This window comes from Maniola hyperantus, chromosome 28 (genome assembly GCF_902806685.2).
Source record: "Maniola hyperantus chromosome 28, iAphHyp1.2, whole genome shotgun sequence".
NCBI classification, from domain to species: Eukaryota; Metazoa; Arthropoda; class Insecta; order Lepidoptera; family Nymphalidae; genus Maniola; species Maniola hyperantus.
In genome coordinates, this window is record NC_048563.1 from 1,613,691 (window position 1) to 1,627,793 (window position 14,103).

At 40.1% G+C, this 14,103-nt stretch overlaps 1 protein-coding gene across 1 annotated transcript in view; it reads left to right on the forward strand.

Moving 5' to 3' along the window:
• Positions 1-14,103, forward strand: part of LOC117994911 (uncharacterized) — a 43,072-nt gene that overhangs the window by 18,359 nt on the left and 10,610 nt on the right. Inside the window, 7 exon segments of the mRNA XM_069508115.1 lie at positions 1,565-1,654; positions 2,339-2,377; positions 3,116-3,296; positions 4,200-4,367; positions 6,203-6,357; positions 7,417-7,543; positions 13,101-13,231. Coding sequence (XP_069364216.1) covers positions 1,565-1,654; positions 2,339-2,377; positions 3,116-3,296; positions 4,200-4,367; positions 6,203-6,357; positions 7,417-7,543; positions 13,101-13,231 — 891 coding nt within the window.

The following is a 14,103-nucleotide window of genomic DNA, read 5'->3' on the forward strand; positions in this document are numbered from 1 at the left end:
GCAGGCCAAGTGTGGATTGGCAGACTTCACACACCTTTGAGAACATTATGGGAAACTCGGGCATGCAGGTTTCCTCACGATGTTTCCTTCACCGTCAAAGCAAGTGACATTAATTCAGGTTAATTCATAAAAAAAATGGCCAAGTGCGAGTCGGACTCGGGCACGAAGGGTTCCGTACCATCCATACTAATATTATAAATGTGCAAGTGTGTATCTGCTAGCCTTTCACGACCCAGCCGTTCAACCGACTGATGAAATTTGGTACAGCTAACTGGACTGATGAAATTACTTTTTTTTTAAATCCCTATCTAAGCTAAGCTATCCAGCTTGCAGCCCGGGATTTAAAAAAAAAGTAATTACAAGCGGACGAAGTTGTGGGCATCAGCTAGTCTATATATATAAAAGGAGAAGGTGACTGACTGACTGACTGATCTATCAACGCACAGCTCAAACTACTGGACGGATCGGGCTGAAATTTGACATGCAGATAGCTATTATGACGTAGGCATCCGCTAAGAAAGGATTTTTGAAAATTCAACTCCTAAGGGGGTATAGGGGTTTGAAATTTTGTAGTCCACGCGGACGAAACCGCGAGCATAAGCTAGTTCAAAATAAATAAACTTATTATTGTTAAAAAAAACATCACGGATTTCTATAAAAATAATAAAATTGTTAATAAATTCACGATAACAATCGTTAGGAGTGCTAACTAAACCAATTAAGGTAGTTTTGATAAAGTTTTGTTAGGATTTACTTTAGTTTTTATTTCATTTTCGATCATAGGAAACATGCTGTGGCAACTTCTATTATTTCTGCAATTTTTTGACGCTGCATTATGTGGGTACCAGCCGGTAAGACAATTTTTAGAGTTCCGTACCTCAAAAGAAACCCATAAAGGGTCACTTTGTTATCTGTCTGTCTGTCAGGATTCATCAATATCAAAATTATTATGAGTCAGCGCGTGCCATACCTTCGTTGTAATTGCTAATGTGCCTGGCTGCCATTTTAGTGACGTCAGCACTAGACTGAAGTTTCCAGCTGATGGTATACTTATTTTTGTTTCGGCTGACGTCAAAATGACGTCATTTCGATGTTAATGAGACATGGTTCCAGATCCAGCGCAATAGCAATTTGCGGGACTTATATTTCTTGTACGATGGTGTTACAATACGCGGCAGAAAATAATGTACATCGACCTTTAGAAGGAGATAGCGGATTTGTAGAGCATTGTCCCTGTCGTTGAGACTGACAAAACGTTATTTAGGTATGAGTGACAGAGACAACGCTCTACAAAGCCGTAATGTCATTCTAAAGGCCGATGTACATTATTTTCTGCCGCGTACTGTATAACTGCCCCGCAAACTGCTATAGCGCTGGAACCATGTCTACTTAACATCGAAATGACGTCATTTTGACGTCAGCCGAAATAAAAATAGACCATCAGCAAAAATTTTGTACTGGTTGCTCGAAACTTCAGTCTAGTACTGACGTCACTAAAATGGCGGCCATTCGCGTGCAAGTCCGACTCGCACTTGACCGGATTTGTGACGTATTTGTAATATAGACAGGTGATGAAGTGCAAGCAGGTAGCGTGCTGCTACCAGCCACCAGGCGAGGCAGATATCTAGCCAATATCGTAAGAAGACAGGCTGTGGTAAGACCTATACCTTTTTTTTATTTATTCAGAATAGAATAGAATAGAATATGTTTTTATTCAAGTAGACTTTACAAGCGCTTTCGAATAGTCGGGTAGTTTTGATTTACCACTGGTTCGGAATGCCGTTCCTACCGAGAAGAACCAGCAAGAAACTCGGCGGTTGCTCTTTTTAATTTTACAATTTACAATGTTATTATACCATACTAAACAAGCCATTGCAGCCCCGGGCATTGCTGCAGCGAGTCAAATCCAAGCTTTTTTATATCAGATACCAACAAGTTAGCCCTTGAATGCAATCTCACCTGCTGGTAAGTGATGATGCAGTCTAAGATGGAAGCGGGCTAACCTGGAAGGGGTATGGCAGTTTTTATTAAACCCCTTTGGTGCACCTTTGGTTTCCACACGGCATCGTACCGGAACGGTAAATCGCTTAGCGGCACGGCTTTGCCGGTAGGTTGGTAACTATCTAGTGGTAGATGGTAGTAGGGATGTAACCTACCTGCGTAAAATTACAAAAACTTCAAAAATTATTTAATCAAGCCTTAGATAAATTTTAATAAAAGTTAAACACATTTCAAAATACAATTATAATTAAAATATATTATAATAAAATGTCAAATGTAGCGCTAATACATCTCAAATCCAACGAAATCATAGTTTTAATGTGGTTTTATTTCACAGGACGGAACAAGAATCAAGTTCAACAAAGATGCAGACCGGGTGAGATTTTTGAAAACTTTTACAACATCGATCTTATAATATCTCTGCAAGTCGTTTATCTTGGCGCGTGGCGAAAGTCGTTCAACGTTAACGCTCTGTCAAGTGTCCCCTTTGTTCTTGTTTGAATATCATAAGCCTTTGTTCTCTAACAGCGCCCCCCTGTCAATGTCATTCAAGTGCCAAGAGAGCCTTAGTCGCACTGTATAAGAGAGTTTTGTGACGCAGCACTTCTTTGGTGAATCTTCTCCTTAAACCCCCTTGTGTTACGGATCACTCTTCTAATATTTTTGACCGCTTTTCAACGCAGATGAATCATCATCGTCACCATCAACCAATAGACGTCCACTGCTGCACATAGGTCTCTTGTAGGGACTTCCACACGCCACGGTCTTGCGCCGCTTGGATCCAGCGGCTCCCTGCGACTCTTCTGATGTCGTCCGTCCAACTAATGGAGGGGCCTTCCAACGCTGCGTCTTCCGGTGCGAGTTCGCCATTCCAGCACCTTGGGACCCCAACGTCTATCGGTTGTACGAACTATGTGCCCTGCCCATTGCCACTTCAGCTTCGCAACCCGTTGAGCTATGTCGGTTACTCTAGTTCTCCTACGGATCTCCTCATTTCTGATTTGATCACGTAGAGAAACTCCACACATAGCTCTCTCCATCGCCCGCTGAGTGACTCTGAGCTTTCTTATGAGGCCCATAGTTAGCGACCATGTCTCGGATCCATATGTCGCAGATGAATGCTGAGGCTAAAAAGAAGGTGGACGTCCTATCGGAAGAGCTGTTGCCATACATAATTGCGGAGCAGGAGCGCCGCACCACGCTATACAAGCGCGTCATGACGGCCATACAGAACGCTGAGAAGGGCGTCACCGTTGCTGAGATCCGTGGGAAACCACCCCTCATCATACGGAAAGGTAATACGGAAAGGTCATATATTGCACGGTAGGTATGTGGTGAGGAACAACAGAACATTCCCTAGATAGAGACTGCTTGAGTTGCAACAGGAAAGGACATTAGCACTGAATGTGCATGACTGTTTTCTTCTCAATGCCCAATCAATCAATCAATGCAATACATTGATCCGCAAGTCCCGCTAATCATAAGGAATTAGCCAGTTTGTAGTACATCAATGGTAAAGTACGGTTCTGGATGGCAGTCATAACTCTTCATGGATGTTCTATCAAAAGAACTGTTGCCATACATAATTGCGGAGCAGGAGCATCACACCACGCTATACAAGCACGTTATGACGGCCATACAGAACGCTGAGAAGGCCGTCACGGTTGCTGAGGTCCGTGGGAAACCACCCCTCATCATACGGAAAGGTAACTCTAATTATTACCATTCCTTCATTCATTAATCGTAGGTACGGAAGGTATTGTTTGGAATGTGGTGAGGAACATTAGATGTACTGTTGTTTCCTTGATGTCTCGTAAAAAAAATATTAATTTATTAGTAAAAATAATATTAACACTAAGTCTCCATGGCCCCAGGGTCTCCACGGCAAACGGAACAAAAATGTAACTCTCGATAAGAGAGGCATACTTGCGCCGCTTGCCGTTTTCAGCTGTTTCTGCTGCGGCTCCCGGTCTTGATGCTGTGATATGACACGGTGCCAATGTGTCAACGCAAGTTGCGTCCCACATTAGCGCCCGTCTCCGTTCCCAGGAAACCAGCGTCAATCCATCAGGTCTCTTGCCATCATCCCGACTAATCCCTGACGGCTCAGTGAGGAAGGAATGTGGATTCCAAATTTATCAACCTCTTTTCCAATATCTTATTTTATCTTATCTCATAGCGGTTTCTCTTGTCCGCAGGTCTCTTGTTTCGCTGCCCAGCCAACCGCGCGCCCAAGGAGCCGGACGGTTCAGGGGTACTAATGTGCGAGGAGGAGATAGAGCCCACGCAAGTGATGTACGACTCCTGCCTCAGCGCAGAGGACAAAGAACTCTACGTCGCTGATAATAAGTACTTCTTTTGCAACCGTGAGTGATCAGTTGTATCTTTTTTGTGTTCCTCCCTTTTTCCTCCGATCCGACACGGCAATCAGAGACTGTTCTAGGTTGGTACTCAGATTGGCCTTTTTTACGTTTGCCTTTCTTATTGCTTTGAATAAATTGCTCCTGCACACTAAGTGTAGTGGGTTAGGGGCCATGTTGTATCGATATATCCTGAGGATTTGACTGCCTCGTTGCTATAGTGGCTATTATAGCTTGATCGAATGCAGATGAGGACCAGGGTTAGGACAAATAAAGTTATTGGGGTTTTGCCAAGAAATACTTTTTTCTGCCCAATCGTTCACTCTTGACAGGGTGGTCATGACTATGAATTTTTCACTACTGCTCGTGCAATCTCCTTCCAGCGACTTCTGTTGTTGGCATTAAGAAAGACTTAGGGATATTCACTGCATAGTTAGAAAAACCGGCCAAGTGCGAGTCAGGCTCGAACAATGAGGGTTCCGTACTACAGTCGTATTTTTTCGACATTTTGCACGATAATTCAAAAACTATGATGCATAAAAATAAATAAAAATCTGTTTTAGAATGTACAGGTGAAGACCTTTCATATGATACCCCACTTGATATAGTCACTCACAGTTCATGACCACAATTTAATTTTTTTGTGTGATCTAACCCTAAATTCGCGGTTTTCAGATTTTTTCCCCAAATGTCAGCTATAAGATCTACCTACCTGCCAAATTTCATGATTCTAGGTCAACGGGAAGTACCCTGTAGGTTCCTTGACAGACAGACGGACAGACAGACAACAAAGTGATCCTATAAGGGTTCCGTTTTTCCTTTTGAGGTACGGAACCCTAAAAATCGATAGGATTCGAGTGGACATATATATCACCGTCACTGGCAGCAAGCGAGCCGTAGTTTAGTGGTCAGGGCATCGGGCGCGATCCCAAAAGACGCGGGTTCGATTCCTGCCGGTCCGCAATTTTTGAAATGTGTTTGAAATCAAACTGTGCTGTCACACGTACAGGCGACCTCCGTGGCGGCCGGAGCGGCGGCTTCTAAGGCAGAAAGGGCCAAGAGGCGCAAATATGAGAATATAGAAAATAGTTTCATATTTATGCCTTTTGGGATGGAGACCATGGGTCCGTGGGGCGAGGATGCTAGATCCTTTTTTAAGGACCTTTCATCCCGTCTCGCGGAATCCACGGGGGACCGGAGGGCTGGCAGTTACCTCGGTCAGCATATTAGTCTGGCCATTCAACGAGGTAACGCTGCCAGCGTTCCCAGCACCCTGCCTCGTTGCGGTGGTTTAGATGATATTTTCGATTTGTAATTTTTATGTTCTAGAATAAGTTTGGTATTTTTGTTTTTTTGCATCTTCCTATTAAATATATTGCAAAGTGTTTGAAATTATTATTATATTACTATATTGACGACCTCCCTGGCGCAGTGGTGAGCGCTGTGGTCTTAATAGTGGGAGGTCCCGGGTTCGATTCCTGGCACGGGGTTTGGAATTTTATATTTCTAAATTCCTGGTCTGGTCTGGTGGGAGGCTTCGGCCGTGGCTAGTTACCACCCTACCGGCAAAGCCGTGCCGCCAAGCGATTTAGCGTTCCGGTACGTTGCTGTGTAGAAACCAAAGGGGTATGGGTTTAATAAAAACTGCCATACCCCTTCCAGGTTAGCCCGCTGTTCTTCTTAGATTGCATCATCACTTACCACCAGGTGAGATTGCAGTCAAGGGCTAACTTGTATCTGAATAAAAAAATTAAAAAAAATTAAAAATTTCCTTGAAGTATAGATGAATCACTACAAAAATTATAAAAAGTCTTCAGTGTTTTTTAAATCGGTGGTTCCAGGGCACAAAATAGAGGGACCAGATCTGCCCCGGAACGGCACCACAGTGATTGGCTGTGCGCCCATCGAGAGGACATCTCTCAACTACACCGCCAACAAATGTGCTTTGGAAGATACTGACGACGTAGTGGTCCACTATCGGTACTATCCTGACAGGGTGAGACGTTACTGCCGCACTCAGAGTCGCTTAATCGTTACTTAAGTTTAGTTAAAAGGAGACAGATCTCACATAAATCTGTCTCGTTTTAACTCAATCTTAAGTAACGATTAGCGACTCTAAGTACGGCTGTTAGAGGCTTAGTACCATTACAGCCTTCATCATCATCATGATCAACCCATCATCGTCTCAGAGCATGGGTCTCCTCAAAGAGTGAGACTGCTTTTGGCAATAGTCTACCACGCTGGCCATGTGCGGATTAGTAGACTTCACACACCTTTGAGAACATTATGGAGAACTCTCAGACATGCAGGTTTCCTCACGATGTTTTCCTTCACAGTTAAAGCAAGTGATATTTAATTATTCAAAACGCTCATAGCTCCGAAAAGTTAGAGGTGCGCCGTGCGTGCCCGGGATCGAACCCCCGACCTCCGATTAGAAGGCGGACGTCCTAACCACTAGGCTATCACAGCTTTTTACCACTACAGTACGCGACAGAAAATAATGTACATCGGCCTTTAGACTGACATTTCAGCTTTGTGCGTTATCTCTGTCACTCATACCTATATGACGTTTTGTCGGTCTCAACGACAGAGACAATGCTCTACAAATCCGCTATCTCCTTCTAAAGGTCGATGTACATTATTTTCTGCCGTGTATTGTACATTTTACTGGACTATTATTTAGGCAGACTAGGTATAACCTCTCTCCAGGTCTTTAACTATACCCATGCAAAGAATCAGGTTGATCTGTTGCTCCGTTGCGACATGATTGAAGGACAAACCAATAAACCAACAAACAAATACATTTTCGCATTTATTTATAACTAGCTGATGCCCGGGACTTCGTACGCGTGGATTTAGGTTTTTAAAAATCCCGTGAGAATTCTTTGATTTCCCGGGATAAAAAGTAGCCTGTCACTCTCCAGATCTTTAACTATACCCATGCAAAAAATCAGTTTGATCCGTTGCTCCGTTGCGACGTGATTGAAGGACAAACCAACAAACAAACACGCTTTCGTATTTATAATAAGGATACCGATATGGGTACTGATTTCAGAGCTACAAATTTGTGACAGAGCTAGACCCAGACCGGGAGGTCTGCGACCACTGGAACCCGTGTCAGATTGGCTACATTTTCAGCCTACCCTCGCCAGACCAGGCGCTAATGGCTAACGAACTTTGGCGTGAGTATCTTTAATTAGTAGTTTTTTTAACAGACTTCTTCGACTCAGACTTTTTTCTTGTGCGAGTGTGCGGGGCGTTCGGCGTTCCCTCTTCGATTGCTATCTCGACCTGTCGCGTTAGGTAAGTATAATTAAATTTATTTATCTGCCAACAGCCAAAATAAAGAGTAAAGATAAATTTTAATAATAAATAAAACCGTGTGAGTGTCATAACTCCTTAAACTGTGAACCCTACTTAGCCATGATAGTTTTCTTTTAAAATTGATTATATATACTACTGCTGTGAATTTTTTCACGTTCCTATATACTACCATTTGGCTGATAGAGGGGGGGACACTTAACTCTAATAAATATTAGCACTTTAAAACATCATATTTTACAAACGGATCTAGAAATCGAAAAATAATGTTCCCACACCCACAGTATTTTTAAAATACCTATTCAACGATACTCTACACTACTATGGGACAACCCACCACCACCCATGGCCCCACCAACCTCGCGGTTATATGGGCCGAAACGCGGGAGGGCGTCCGTTCGGTACTTGCTCGGTGGCTCTTTCCCGGGGCGCCTTCTTGACTCCCTACAAGTCGAGTAAAAGTTTCAGGCAATTTTTTAAATTTTTTTTCCGTAAGAACCATCCTCGTACTTTAAGGAATATTATAAAAAAGGAAGTAGCGAAATCGGTTCAGCTGTTCTCGAGATTTGCGATCAGCAACGCATTCAGCGATTCATTTTTATATAATATAGAGATAGAGATAGAGATGAGACAGTTAAATAAGTCTCTTGTTACTTAAACCAAACGTCATCCCCACTTCAGCCTCCTTAAGTGGGCTCCCGCATTATTGGCAATAAACTGACCAGTAACAAGACCACATACACACAGTTAGGGCTATGTGAGGCATCCGTGGAATCCGTGAGCCGCATACCTACATACTGCTCTTCCTGCATTACGTTATCTTACAACATACCTAGCTTAGAGATTATAATTATCCAGTAAAGCTCAATATAACCGTATACCTCTCGGACTAATATGCGAGTTCAGCTGTCGCCTGTCAGTAGTGTTGCCCAAATGCAAGAACAAGACGAGATTTTGCGAGTCTTGGTCGCCAGTACACCTGTGGCTCTACCGCGGTTGTTTGACAGCTACAATTTCACGATCGCAATCATCTCTGATTGGTTAATGCTCGCTCACTATTGGCCACAATGCATTGTTGCAACAAGAATCGCACAAATTCAGTCAATCAGAACAATTGAGATTGTAATAATGATTGATGCAGGTTTTAAACAATCGCCCTACAGGTCTTGTTCTTGGTCTTGGTATTGCGCTCCCAGTCTTGGTCTTGGTCTTGCAGCAAGAGTCTCGCAAGTCTTGCAATTAGCTATTACCTATTAGCTTATTGCTATTGTATTGCTAACCTAACCTAACTAATGCCTACCCTGGCTTCAAACCCTGTGCACGCCACTGCATAGTAGTGTGGAGTATCGTTGAATAGGTCTTTTAAAAATAGTGTGGGTGTGGGAACATCATTTTTCGATTTATAGATCCGTTTGTAAAATATGATGTTTTAAAGTACTACTATGGGACAGAAAAAAAATTCATCCCCACTTTAGGTAGGAACATGTAGGGGAGCTACCCTAATTGTAAATTGATGACTTGAAAAGAGCAACCGCCGAGTTTCTTGCTGGTTCTTCTCGGTAGGAACGGCATTCCGAACCAGTGGTAAATTAAACTAGTTAACGATGCAAAAGAACTTGTAATAAGTCTACTTGAATAAATAAATTCTATTATATTCTATTCTATTCTATTCTAAAAAAATATATATCACAATTTTATTTCACTACTTTGCCGGTGTGATTAATATTTATACTCATGCCAAATTACAGATTTCTAGCACTTAAATAGTCTCTGAGATTAACCGAGGACGGACGGACGGACGGACAGACGGACGGACATGGCGAAACTATAAGGGTTCCTTGTTTACTACGGAACCCTAAAAACACTTTTGAGAGAGTCCGCTTGGTCGTTAACTCGCGCACTAAGCGGGTATTTCTCCAACATTTTTTGTTTTTTAATCATTTACATAATATCTTTTTGTTTCAGATGATTACGGTAATTAATCATTATGGTACCTAAATTCAAATTTATTCTTTAAGTAGTTTTTTCTATGTCTCTTGACATAATATAGTAATAACATCTTTTTTAGGGTTCCGTACCTCAAAAGGAAAAACGGAACCCTTATAGGATCACTTTGTTGTCTGTCTGTCTGTCCGTCTGTCTGTCAAGAAACCCACAGGGTACTTCCCGTTGACCTAGAATCATGAAATTTGGCAGGTAGGTAGATCTTATAGCTGATATTTGGGGAAAAATCTGAAAACCGTGAATTTAGGGTTAGATCACACAAAAAAAAAATATGGTCATGGACTAATAATTAGTATTTTCAACTTTCGAAGTGAGTGACTATATCAAGTGGGGTATCATATGAAAGGTCTTCACCTGTACATTCTAAAACAGATTTTTATTTATTTTTATGCATCATAGCTTTTGAATTATCGTGCAAAATGTCGAAAAAATACGACTGTAGTACGGAACCCTCATTGCGCGAGCCTGACTCGCACTTGGCCGGTTTTTTTTACCTACAAACATCACATGTAGGTACTACTTATTAAATTAAAATTATGATTCAAATTTATTTCTGTTTTTCCAGTTGAACGTAAGATTTTTTTTATTTTAAATTTTCATGAAATTTTCTAAATTTCCATTTTTTTAAATTGAAAATGTTACAATAAGACTTAAATCTTATAGCCTTATGTAATTACTTACTGTATTATTATACAGGGTTACAGGAAAAGAGGACACGATCCCGTTTAGGGGTTATAGTACAGGACATTAGGTATCAAACGACCCCTAAAGTGCTTATGCGAAAGTGTATTGTTTTCGAGTTATTCATTTTTTTATTTTTTCTTGGTAAAAGGGTGTTTGCCACTTTAAAAATTAATAAAAAAAAGGAACAATGTATTTCAGCAGATTTTTTTTTATTTCTTGCTAGTACATATCCTTGTTAATAATAAACAGTTATAAAACTAAAAAAATCTTCAAGCATTTTAAAATTACAGCCCAAAAACTGTACAAGTTTTCGATTTTTAAATTTAATTCTTTGAATAACTTGCAAATTTTCTGTAAAAATTACTATGGCACTTATCCTGCGGATTATTTTAAAAACATCTACTTACGTTTCATTAGCTATCCATTGGTACAAAATAATTACAAAAAAAAATCATAAAATCAAGAAAAAATTACACAACAAAGAGACCAGGTAGAAAATTCTAACAAATGCTATTGCCAAAGAATTAAATCAGAATCTATGTAAAAACGAGTTTAATGCAAAATCGTTAAAGATTATTTTTAATGAGGTCAAAAGGTAATATAAAATCAGTCAAGTGCGAGTCACGAAGGGTTCCGTACCTTCGTACAAGAAATAACAATTTTTAATTTTTTTTTAATTTTTATGGCGGCCATTTTGTAATTTTTAGTATTTGTTGTTATAGCGGCCATAAAAATACACATTTTGTGAAAATTTCATGTTCGTTCGTCCGTCCGTCCGTCTGTCAGGCCGTCCGTTTGTCTGTCAGTGGACTGTATCTCGTGAACCCTTATACGTAGAGACTTGAAATTTATACAGAATGTGTATTTTTATTGCCGCTATAACAATAAATACTAAAAATTACAAAATGGCCGCCATAAAAATTAAAAAATATTAAAAAGTGATATTTTTTTGTACGATGGTACGAAACCCTTCGTGTGCGAGCCCGACTCGCAGTTGACTGATTTTATGTTACCTTTTGACCTCATTAAAAATAATCTTTAACTATTTTGCATTAAACTCGTTTTTACATAGATTCTGATTTAATTCTTTGGCAATAGCATTTGTTAGAATTTTCTACCAGGTCTCTTTGTTGTGTAATTTTTTCTTGATTTTATGATTTTTTTTCTAATTTTTTTGTACCAATGGATAGCTAATGAAACGTAGATGTTTTTAAAATAATCTGCAGGATAAGTGCCATAGTAATTTTTACAGGAAATTTGCAAGTTATTCAAAGAATTAAATTTAAAATTCGAAAACTTGTACAGTTTTTGGGCTGTAATTTTAAAATGCTTGAAGATTTTTTTAGTTTTATAACTGTTTATTATTAACAAGGATATGTACTAGCAAGAAATAAAAAAAAAATCTGCTGAAATACATTGTTCCTTTTTTTTATTAATTTTTAAAGTGGCAAACACCCTTTTACCAATAAAAAAATAAAAAAATGAATAACTCGAAAACGATACACTTTCGCATAAGCACTTTAGGGGTCGTTTGATAGCTAATTTCCTGTACTATAACCCCTTAACGGGATCGTGTCCTATTTTCCTGTAACCCTGTATACTTTGGTACTAATAAATTTAATTAATATTTGCCTCTTTTTTTCTTTTCTAGGCGAAGATGGTAAGAAATAGTTTATCTAAATTGTGTAGGTATCATTTGTTTTTATTTACGTGTTTTTCTAATCCTTATTCTTTGTCTTTTAGAATATGAACGTATGTACCTACATTATTACATACATAAAATATATCTAAAATAATATTTATTTCAAGTTTTATTGAAGTTTCTTAATTTTTCTTGTAGGTGACGGTATGCTTTTTTTAAATTTTATATTCGAATCATTATAATACATCTAAAATCTAATAAAAACTAAGTAAAGAATCTAATGTACCTACTTACGATTTTTGTTTTTCATTTTAGAAATTATACCTCGTAAGTATTTTTTTTAACTAAATAGTATAAGTACCCAGTTGTTTAATTTTTTTTATTAAAATAAATCACAATAAATTGATAGTATTTAATTATTTTTCCATATTTAAAGCGATTCCAAGTAAGTGTTAACTCTTCCAAAAAGGCCTTTCCCATTAAACTATAATTTCATTCGATCATTTAATTGAGATTTGAAGCCCCTATAATTTATTTAAGTCTCTAATTTGAGCCCAGCTATATTATTTAAGTAAGACCATATAATATCTTCTAAAATATAAAAATGAATCACTAAATGTGTTGGTCATCGCAAATCTGGAGAACAGCTGAACCGATTTCGCTAATTCTTTTTTTATAATATTCCTTGAAGTACGAGGATGGTTCTTACGGAGAGAAAAATTTAAAAAATTAAAAATTTGAATCGACTGTTAGGCGGAACGAAGTTTGCCAAGGCAGATAGTTTTTTTATAAAAATGGCGAGCTAACTAGCAGGTGGGTGCACCTGATGTTAAGTGATTACCTTCGCCCATGAACATTTGCAGTACCAGAGGAACCAACAATGCTCTGCCGGGCTTTCAGGAATTTGTTGGTCCGCCCCTTGAATAACCCCATGTTGTAATCTAATGGGAACACCGTCAAAGGTAGTTGATTTCACAGTTTGCATGTGCGTGGAAAAAAAGATCTGGCACAACGGGTGGTCGAAATGCTCCAGACACCCAGGTGGTGAAGTTGGGATTTATTTAAGTTTCTGATTCCATATTTTTCAGAGGACTCCAGCGAGGAGTTCATCCCATCATCAGTCACCAACTACACCAGCAGTTCTAGACGCCTGGCTATTCCTGAAGGATACAACTTCACGCACATCGAGTATATCAACACCACTGAGGATGAGAAAATTGTTAGTACCTATCACAGATATACACTTACGGATATGCAACTAGCGTGGCCCCCTCAGTCCCTCTCGCTCAGCAACTAGCGTGGCCCCCTCAGTCCCTCTCGCTCAGCAACTAGCGTGGCCCCCTCAGTCCCTCTCGCTCAGCAACTAGCGTGGCCCCCTCAGTCCCTCTCGCTCAGCAACTAGCGTGGCCCCCTCAGTCCCTCTCGCTCAGCAACTAGCGTGGCCCCCTCAGCCCCTCTCGCTCAGCAACTCGCGTGGCCCCCTCAGTCCCTCTCGCTCAGCAACTAGCGTGGCCCCCTCAGTCCCTCTCGCTCAGCAACTAGCGTGGCCCCCTCAGTCCCTCTCGCTCAGCAACTAGCGTGGCCCCCTCAGTCCCTCACGCTCAGCAACTAGCGTGGCCCCCTCAGTCCCTCTCGCTCAGCAACTAGCGTGGCCCCCTCAGTCCCTCTCGCTCAAGCAGAGGTACTTACTTGTGAGATGTTATTCCGTCTATTTTACGTTCGCTTCGGCTATTGTAGCCTAGTATACTGCAACCCACCATTGCACAATAACTTCGAAAACAACAAAACATCAAAACAAATCAATTATTTGATCTATCTGTCAGTCAGTTCGGTCCGTCGCGTCGTTACATTTCATAAACTATGCTCATATATAAAAACATAACTGTGCTCATATATAATATATAAAAACATTTGAGTTGTTGTTTATAATATCTGCCGGGATTTGATCAAATCCCTATTTTTGTCATTGCCTGTGTCATATACCTACTTATAACATATACAATAATGTTTTTGAATCAAAATTATTCATGTGACTTATAAATTTTGAGAGCCTCGAAAGCTCAACGGTTGTAGGAGCGGACTGAAAACCGA